Source organism: Saccopteryx leptura, chromosome 4 (genome assembly GCF_036850995.1).
Source record: "Saccopteryx leptura isolate mSacLep1 chromosome 4, mSacLep1_pri_phased_curated, whole genome shotgun sequence".
NCBI lineage: Eukaryota > Metazoa > Chordata > Mammalia > Chiroptera > Emballonuridae > Saccopteryx > Saccopteryx leptura.
The window spans coordinates 217,242,447-217,252,571 of record NC_089506.1 but is presented as its reverse complement, the minus strand read 5'-3'; the positions used below and the strand labels follow the sequence as shown (position 1 = coordinate 217,252,571).

The 10,125-nt window shown below is 51.0% G+C and overlaps 1 protein-coding gene across 1 annotated transcript; it reads left to right on the top strand.

The window, feature by feature from the left end:
• Window positions 1-5,131: 5,131 nt before the first annotated feature.
• Window positions 5,132-7,615, top strand: ZG16 (zymogen granule protein 16). The gene is made up of 4 exons (XM_066383254.1): window positions 5,132-5,216; window positions 6,131-6,192; window positions 6,354-6,486; window positions 7,190-7,615. Exons 2-4 carry the CDS (start codon window positions 6,138-6,140, stop codon window positions 7,503-7,505), a joined length of 504 nt encoding a protein of 167 aa, XP_066239351.1. The 5' UTR covers window positions 5,132-5,216; window positions 6,131-6,137; the 3' UTR covers window positions 7,506-7,615.
• The last annotated feature ends 2,510 nt before the right edge of the window (window positions 7,616-10,125 follow it).

Below are 10,125 nucleotides of genomic sequence, written 5' to 3'. Positions count from 1 at the left end.
TTTAGTAGAGGAGGCTTCCATGTAAACAGATAAATTACAGTGCAGAGTAATTAGGGCCAGGGTGGGGCGCTAGGAAGCGCAGCTGGAGACCGGAGAAATGAAGGAGGTTTGAAGTGGGGGTGCTGGGAAGAGGAGAAGCCTGAGCAGCGTGTGAGATACGGAGGCGGGCAGTGGTGGTGCTGGGTGGTGGTGGGCGGTGCTGGGCGGTGGTGGGCGTGGTATGGGCTGAAGATCTTGAAACGAAGATTCTAGGTGGGCATCTGGAATCGTGTGAGCAAATTGCAGGCACTGGCATGTTGGGCACAGGGCACACAAGGGTCGGCGTGGAAGGATCCTCTCTGCAACTTAGGGACGTCAGTTCTGTTCGCTGGACTATCCATTGGAACAGGGAATGGTGAACAGAAAAGCAATGTTCACATTTGTTTTCGTGGTAAAAGCCTTTGTTCAAATGAAACTGCCGCGAAGGTCCAATGTGTAAGAGAGGAGGTAGGGAATTGTTATTCCTTAACAGGAAACATATATGCCGTTGTTTGGAAATATTTTTTTGAAAAGCCCTGGATGGGCATAAATTCTCACTTCGGGGCCCGAATTTGCATCAAGACTTTAAGAAGACAAAGCTGACAGTCCAGGAGGGCAGGAGAGAGGGACCAGTGAAACAAGGAAAGGTCCACAAGGCTCCTACTAGGGCCTCCCATCTCCACTCTTACCCCCACCCCAGTCCACGGACTGAATAATCCTTTCAAAAGGCAAACCCTCCAATGGCTCCCTTCACTCTGGGAAGGAATCCAAACTTGGGCACGGCCTCGCAGGCCTGCGCCACCTGACTGCTGCCCGGACTCCGGCTCCCACAGGCCGTTCTCCCTTACGCCGGTCCCTCGGCCCTCCCCGTGTTTCTAACTCGATCCCACACACTTCCTGCTTAGAGCTTTTTGGTGCCTGTCCTTCGTTCTGTCTGGCTTCCTCTTCACCCAAATATCTGTATCTCCTTCCATCCCGTCAATCTCTTCACAAACGGTTCGCGAGCAGAGTGCCCTGGGCAAGGCGCAGTCCCCATCCTGTCCCCTTCCCCCGCAGAGGCGCAGTGTCCCCACTCCTGTCCACCGCCTCCCCCCACTGCTCACCAACCCCTCCCCCCCCCCCGCCAACCTCTCCCCCCCCCCCCGCTCACCAACCCCCCCCCCCGCCAACCCCTCCCCCCCGCCAACCCCTCCCCTCCCACCGCCTCCCCCCTCCCCGCTAACCCCTCCCCCCGCTCACCAACACCCCCCCCCCCCCCCCCCCCCCCCCCCCCCCGCCAACCAACACCCCCCCCCCCCCCGCCAACCCCTCCCCCCTCGCCTCCTCGTGCTCTCTCTGCGTTATGTCATCAGACAGTCACGGAGTTGTCATCTGTCGGACTGCCGCCCTCGAGGTCAAGCTCCTGGTGGGTAGGATGGACTCCCTTCCTCCTTGCTACCTCTCCTGCACCTAGAATGGCGCCTCCAACACCGACGCAGGGTAAACATGGCTGAGCGAGGCGCAGGAAGCCTAGATTGCAGGAAGCTCTGGAAGGCTCTGGACTTTCCCTGCCTGTAGATCTGAGGATGGGCTGAGGTTTAAGGCAACTTCATCTGGATTGTAAGGGGCAGGGGGGCTCCCAGCTGGCAGATGGGTTAAGTGTGAAACAGATCAAGTGGGAGCCGATGAGGCAGAGGCAGAAGTGGCCCTGGTTCCTGGCGACAGCTGCCTCCTTCCAGCCCTCCAGGCATGCATCAGAGCAAACCCTGGATGTATCAGCCTTTGCTCCACAGTGGCCTTTCTATCCCTGGACCAACAGAGGATGAGCCCTGAAACCCCTCCCACCACAAAGCACCTCCTGACTCTGGAGAGGGGATTGGCGACTTGCTGTGCGGACCCAGTGACAGAAAAATTCTGTGGTGTTCTAAGTTCAGTCACAGCTGTCAGAGGTAAGGGTAGGGGCAATAACAGTGACCAGTTAAGAGCTGTGGGCCAGTGAGCAAGACTGCTCACAGTCCCGAATGCACGTTAGAGCTCTGGACCAAGCTCCGGGCATCTGGCAGCCCACACCGGCCACCCCCATCCTGAATACGCAGGAGCTCTCAGGACCGTTGCCCGCAACCCGTCAAGAGTAGTAAATATTTCTTCCTTATGAGTACTATCCTGGTACTTCCCCCTCCCCCTCCCCCACCCCTTATCTGTAGCCAGCGTCAGTCCTCTCAAAACAACGTACATCTCCCTTCCCCAAAACATAATGTATAAAAGAGCCCTTCAACTCCAGGGCAGTGGACACGCTGTCTTTCCCCTCAAGCCCTGGTGCTGCTGCTTTAGACTTCATGCCCTGGAACCTGGTGCATTTCTGACTAGCTCTGTCGGGAGCTGATCCACTAGTGCTGGCTAACAAGGTCACAGCAGAAGAAGATCCACAACTGCTGGTTGACAAAGTCACAGCAGAAGAAGACCAATGGCTGCTGGTTAATAAAGTCACCGCAGTGAAGACTAACAGCTGCGGGTTGACAAAGTCACCGCAGAGGAGAGGCACAACGATACTTCCCCCTTTTGACCTTTTTGAATTAATCTGGCCTTATATCCCCCCTTTTCTGGGTGTGTGCTATCATTTATGGCACAGGGATAATAGTACCGTGCTTTCCCTGTAGATTCATAGTAATTTCTTTGGAAATGAGACAGAGGGTGTGAGTTCCACAGAAAAGCCTGTAAGCCCCTTGAACTGGGCTCATAGACATAAGAGGCTGGCTATGATATCCCTCATAAAGGGTTAAGTTGGTAGGAGAACTTCTTCTTATTAATCATGTTAGAAAGAATAGATTGTGACTTATGAATAGGTAGGAAACAGTAACTATACACAGAGCACCTTTCAGCCTTCACTTAATTCATCACTTTTCCTCCCTAGCCTTCTCATGTAGTAGAGTAAAGAAACTTTCCATTCTTCTTGCATACCTGACCTGCAGGTGGTGGAACACTCTGAGAAAAGTAAAGTTAGAACTTAATTAGTGTATGAATATAGTAATAAATAAAATTTGACTAAACAATAGTATCCTAGACAAGGTAGAGTTATTAATCAGTACTGACCTTTTGCAAGTTTGTATCAATATTGTTATTGCTGTTCAAGTTATTGTATAATTGTACTTTGAATGACTTACAGTTTATAGAAATGAATTAACTGTTACCTAGAAAATGTAACCATAGTGAAACAAAAACAATGATTAATCAATGTATTCTGAATATCATGTGATTGTAACTTAGTGTGTGTGCATAAAAAGAAAGCTAGACCAGCATTTGGCAAAGATGCCTGGCAGTAAATGCTAACTAGAGAATAAAGAGAAAGAAAAGAATTCGGCTCTCTCACTCGATTCGTGCCGACGCCGTCTCTTCCTGTGGGACCCCTGGATCCTTCCCCCCGGGGCTGGACCCCGGCATAGCTCAATAAACTCTTTCTTTTAAAAAGAGTTTCAGACCCTGGCCAGTTGGCTCAGTGGAGAGACTGTCAGCCCAGCATGCAGACATCCAGGGTTCAATTCCTGGTCAGGGCACACATGAGAAGTGACCATCAGCTTCTCTTCCCCTCCCTCTCCCCCTTTTCTCTCTCCTCCACCCCTTGCAGCCAATGGCCGGGTTGGTTCAAGCATCAGCCCCAGGCACTGAGGATAGGTCTGTTGATTCGAGCATCGGCCCCAAACAGGGGTGCCTAGGTAGATCCTTGTTGGGGTGCATGTGGGAGTATGTCTCTCTATCTCCCCTTCTCTCACTTAAAAAATCAATCAATAAATAAAAAGGCTTTCAGTCACAGAAGTTTTTTTGTTTAACAAGAGAGAATTGGGAAAGAAAGGCAAACACAGAGAACACACAGAGAAAGAAAGGGATAGAATGGCAGAAGTCCTGTCACCAGGATGTCCTTGTTTTGGACTTGGAGAAGGTGGGAGAGTTCAAACATTGCATCCTTGGCAGTCCTCCTGGCACCCGGAACTTCCCTGCCAGGAGTCCCACCCTATTTCCGGCTCTTCAGGGTGGGGTTCCCTTCGTGTCCTAGGATGAGTGCTCAGTCCCAGGTGGTGAGCCTGGAAAGGGGTGGGGTGCTCTCAATGTCCTGACAATGGTCACTGATAACTGAGGCTCCATCTTTCTCTGCTTGGAAGGACCTGCTGACTCCGAGGGTTAAGGGACCCAGCCTAGAGGGGTCACAAAGAACTCAGGAGTTGGTCTCAGGGATTTTAGGTGGAAAGGAATTGATCTTGGAAGAGAAAGGCCTGCAAAGACAAGAACTCTTGGGTATCAACCCTGGGGAAGTTTAGGACCTATAGGAAGGAGCAATTGTTCTGTGTAGACAACAGCCCCAGGACCCATCCCCAGGGGTCCTGGGGCCTTGAGCCCAGAGCTGCCTCCGGAGGAGGACCTGCTTACTCTCAGTGCCTGAGCTTTGTGCTGTCCCACTGGGCTGACTCTGTGTGCTCCCCGGAGGGGACCTACAGGTGGTCAGTGCCCACCGGTGGCCCCAAGTCACCTTTCTCAGAGATACAGAGGTTGGGAAGGGTTTGGAAGACTGAGAATGGATAAATGAATGAATAAAAATGAAAAAAAAAAAGCAAGTACAGCAAAATATTTACCATGGTAGAATCATGGTATGTATATGGGTGTTCACTGTACAACTCTTCCAACTTTTTTATATGTTTGAAATTTTTTCATATAAGATATCAGAGGAGAGAGAAAAAAGAATTGTCTGGCAAATCATAGGCACGCCTAAGTACAAGACTTGGGAATTGTGAACCCCTTCTAGGAGAACTGATATTTCAAATGGCTGGAGAGAGCAATGTCATCCCGAAAGATGACAGATTGCAGGTGAGAGGACCTGCAAACACCCTACAGAGGAGGGGGAGCCTTAGGCCACACCCAGACATGACTAGTAACTTTGCCCACCCAAAGCTGTTGGCCTTTTGCTTGGTGACTTTTTCTGAAGTTTATTCTGCCCCTCCTGAGTTCTGGGCCTTGGCCTAGAGTGGACCCCACCCTGCCACCTGGAACTCTTGGGGGGAGGGGCAGGATAAGATGTTCCAGACCCTGCTTGACAACTGACCTGAAGAGGTTGGCCGTGTTTGCCCAGCAGGTGAAGTTCACACGACAAAGAGCAGGGGGAGGGCTTAGACTTGGTATAAAAGGTTTGGAAGAGTCTGGGTGGCGGGTTACTTTTCACCTGAACCTGCCAGGTGAGGGGTGACGGAGGCCTGAGCTATGGGGTGACAAGGACACCCGGATTTGAGTTAGGGGGAAGGCAAGCTGAGCGGGAGGAGAGCCTGCCTGGACTGAATGACGGAGGCGAGACCTGGGTGTCAGTTAGCTGGGGCATCTGGATCTGAGCTGGTCGTGGGTACACCGATATTTGGGTCTCAGCTGAAGGACTGGGGACACTTGGGATGCTCAGGGCATGGATATAGCCAAATTTGTGTTAGTGGGGAAAGAATTATGACAAATAGACCAGACACCTGGGATCTCACATCTTGAGCTGGTCCCAACTCCTATGACTTCTCGGTCTATCCCACCTCCACTAGGAAGCTAGTATTGGCAGTCTCTTCTACCACTGCCTTTACTCCCCAGGTGACACAGGGACACATCTCTATAATGCTCTTTTCCTTCTGAGACCACGGTGAAGCTAGAAATTTAAACTATGCCCAGATGCCCCTAAGTCCGGCCAATCGCCACAGTAAACTTCAGTTAGGTTTTCTAAGACTCCTGGATTGGTAAACTCAACCATCTTTACGATTTGGAGATTTTTCTCTACTCTGGAATATCCCTGTTCTACTTTGTGCCATGAGGGAACATGGCTCGGAACAGCTTAATCCAGATAGAGGGTTAAGATCGATCTTCTGGCCTGGGACAGAAGAGAAGGGTTAGCTACAAGCAGACCAGGGAGAGGAGGAGGGGTTCAGGACACAGAAGATAGTATCTGTGAGGAACAGGGCTAGAGACTATGGACAATCCTTTCAAAGCCCAAGGCCGGGTTGGCCAGGCCTGAGTTGAAGGACCAAGAAACCTGATCTCAAGTGGAGGTCAGGGACGCCTGGGTCAATGAAGTCCCAAGGAAAAGGGTACATCTTCACTTTCTTCTTTCTTCCCATTCCAGCCCCAGGATGTTGACCCTCGCTCTTCTTGCTCTTCTCTGTGCGTCAGCCTCGGCCAATGCCAGTAAGTGAGAAGCCAGCAGCCCAGCACCAGGGTCGCGGCTGCGGGCCCAGGCTTTCCAAGCAGGCTTGGGTGGTAGGAACCGAGTCGCGGCGGAACAGGGGTGGCGGGGAGAACTGAGCTCTCAGAGGACCTCTTCCTCCAACTCTGACCTTCCCCTGCAGTTCAGGCTCGGTCCTCCTCCTACAATGGAGAGTACGGCGGTGGCGGCGGCCAGCGGTTCTCTCATTCTGGCAACCAGATGGACGGCCCCATCACTGCCCTCCGCGTCCGAGTCAACAAATACTACATCGTAGGGTAAGATGCTGAGTTTCTGTGGTTTGGGGACCTTCTAGAATCTTACTGTATTGGGAAGTTCTCAGTCACTTTGGGTCACACCTGTTGCAATTAACAAGTCGCAGGGATAACATGGCATGTGAAAGTTGTTAGGGGCTCGGGTTTGAGACCTGCACTGTTGAGACCTCTACAACCCAAACATGAGTGACCTTGAGGCAGTCCTGTACCATGAACTCCCAAGGACCTGGAAGTTGTCTGGTTTGGCCCCCGCCCGAGATTTCAATCCCCTCCGACATCCCACATCTTCGCACGATGCCTCTCCCAAAGCATGTACCCTTCTGATCCTGGGTCTGTATGCTGGGTCAGCACAGACAAGTCTCTTCCCTCATGACAGCCTTCTAGATATTTGGAAACCCGGCTTTGCTTCTTGCAGGGAGGGTGCAGGCACAGTGGGAGCCTAGACTTCAGGCTCAAGCTCTGCACTGTCCGAGTGACTCTGGGCAAGTTGTTTTCCCTCTGCCAGCCTGTTTGTGGTCAAAGGAGGAGTTGAAGTTTCTGTATGATCTCCAAGGGCTCGCCCGACCCTCACATACTGTGGGACTGGCAGGAGACTTGTCCCTGTCACCAGTTTGAAGGTCTCAGCGTCTGGGCCAGGAGGTCCTGAGTTCTGATTGCCCTACCCGGTGTCTCCCCTCTTTCCCTCCCCCCCTCCCCCCACCCCTAGTCTCCAGGTGCGCTACGGCAAGGTGTGGAGTGACTACGTGGGTGGCAAACAGGGAGACCTGGAGGAGATCTTCCTGCACCCTGGGGAATCGGTGATCCAGGTGTCTGGCAAGTACAAGTACTACCTGAGGAAGCTGGTCTTCGTGACTGACAAGGGCCGCTACCTGCCTTTTGGGAAGGACACAGGCACAAGTTTCAACGCTGTCCCCTTGTTCCCCAACTCCGTGCTGCGATTCATCAGCGGCCGATCTGGCTCCCTCATCAATGCCATTGGGCTGCACTGGGACGCCTACCCCAGTCACTGCAGCAGCTGCTGAGCTCCTGTCTCCTCCTAGACAGGGCGGTGCAGTGAGGGCGGCGTGAGAACCCCCGTACCACTAACCCCATCTACATGGCTCAATTGAAAAAATAAAAAGATCTGGCTAAAGTGTGTATGTGGGTGTCTGCAGCTGGGATCCACCTCCTGACTCAGGGTACGGATGTGTGAATCTCGTTCTTGGCTATCTGTAGGATGCTAATCTGGGGCAGAGTGGGAGGAGGAGGGAAAGGTGTTAAAGTCTTGGGCTTTTCTTCATTATTTATCAAAAGGAGATAAGCTTCTGACTTGTACGAACTCATTTTTTAAGGATAACTCCCGAGACTGTTTACCCAAATTGGGATTCTGAGGCTAAGTCCGCATTGTGACTTACTGCCAAAGCCCAAGATGTTCCCTTCTCTGGCCCCTCCGCCTTGTCTCCCCCTCTCCTTGAGATAGCACCTCCTGACCTTAGCCCACTCACAGTATTTGGGTGGCCTGACCCATTACCCTTTGTTCTTTCCCAGAACCTACCTGCCTCCCAAGGTTTAGCCTAACGTGTCAAGAACTCCACCTTTTTTTTATTCTTTTTAGTAGGAGAGAAAGGAGAGAGAGAGGGAGGGACAAACAGGGACAGACAGACAGAAAGGGAGAGAGATGAGAAGCATCAATTCTTCGTTGTAGCTCCTTAGTTGTTTATTGATTGATTTCTCATATGTGCCTTGACCAGGGGAGTCCCTGGTCAGCAGAGTGAGTGACCCCTTGCTCAAGCCAGCGACCTTGGGCTCAAGCCAGCGACCTTGGGTTTCAAGCCAGCGACCTTGGGTTTCAAGCCAGAGACCTTTGGGCTCAAGCCAGCGACCATGGGTCATGTCTATGATCTCATGATCAAGCTGAATGAGCCCGTGCTCTGCCTATTGCCACAGCCTCCCCACCGTTATCCATAAGCCCTGGTGGCCTTGCTTAGCTCTCTCAGAACTGAACTTCCTTCCTTAGGATGCCACCTCCTCCTCACAGGAGATCTACGCTGTCAATACCAGCCTCATAAAAGCGCATTTCAAAGTGGGGGAGATTTCCACTGTGGGTTTTCATAAACGTAAGGGATTGATTAGAGTTTGGGTAGCATTAGAGTGAATCAGTTCAGCAATATAAAGCTGCTTTGAAAATAACTCTTAGGACTCTAGTTCCCTGTCCTAAAACATTTCTTCCCAATTAGACAAAGATAACAATTAAGTATGTGTAACTTTATAAAGAAATATTAACATTGTAGAAACAAGCTCATGCCTAGCCCATTTTTATAACAACTCCTTTCCCTTAAACAATCAATTCCATGGGATGGAATATTATGTCACTGTCGTTTTCTTTATTGAAATATAAATCACATAATATAAAATTCACCTTCTGTGCCATTTCAGTGGTTTTTCGTATATTCACGGATTAAACAACCATCACCACTCTAATTCTATACTATTTCATTACCTCAAAGAGAAAGCTCATACCCTTTATGCGGGGACTCTTTCTCCTCCCACTCCCCTGGTAACTACTCATCTCTTTCTGTCTCTATGGATTTGTCTGCCAGACATTTCATACAGATGGAATCTTACAATAATGTGGCCTTCTGTGTCTAGTAGCTTCTCCATTTAACATGTTTTCAAGGTTCATTCATGTTGTAGCAAGTGTCAGCACTTCACTCATTTTTTTTTTTTTAGAAAGAGACAGACAGGAGGGGAGAGAGATAAGAAACACTAACTCATAGTTGTGTCACTTTAGTTGTTCATTCATTGCTTCTAATGTGTGCCTTGATGGAGGGGAGAGGGGGCGTTCAGCCAAGCCAGTAATCCCTTGTTCAAGCCAGTGACCTTGGGCTCAAGCCAGCGACCTTAGGCTTCAGGCCAGTAACCTTGGGGCTCAAGTCAGTGACCATGGTGTCATGAATCTGATCCCATGCTCAAGTCCATGACCTTGGGGTTTCAAACCTGTGTCCTGTTCCTAGGTCTGCTCTCTAGCCACTATGCCACCACCTGGTCAGGCTGTTTTTTAGTAGACATACTTTCTAAACCAGGGCTCTACCAGGAGCTCAAAGATGCAATGATCTTCCCTGGTTAGGCTTCCAGAAAAGATAGGAAATTACTTAACAGACTGTCCAACCTATAGGCTATGGGACCTCAGGTGACGTTGACTAAGTGACAGACCAAGCATGCCTTTACCTCTCGCCCCCACATGTTAAATGCTGAGTTACAGAGTAAGGGAACATCTGCGCTGGTCTCCTTGGGGGCACATCTGGCCTCTGCACCTCATTCAGTGGCTTTGGGCATAGCAGGAGTGCAACGTGACTGCCCACAAGGCAGCCAGAGCACTGCACTTACAGAACTTACAGGGAGGGGTTAAAGCACCACTGACTGGCACCGAGGGAGGCCTGCAGTCCACAAAATGACCCCGTTTCACAGGCGCCCTAAACAACTTCTGAGGCAAGACACTATAGAAAGTGAAGGTCGTGCCTGACCAGGCGGTGGTGCAATGGATAGAGCGTCGGACCGAGATGCAGAGGACCCAGGTTCAAGACCCCGAGGTCGCCAGCTTGAGCGCGAGTCACCAAGGTTGCTGGCTCAGTAAGGGGTTACTCGGTCTGCTGTAGCCCCACG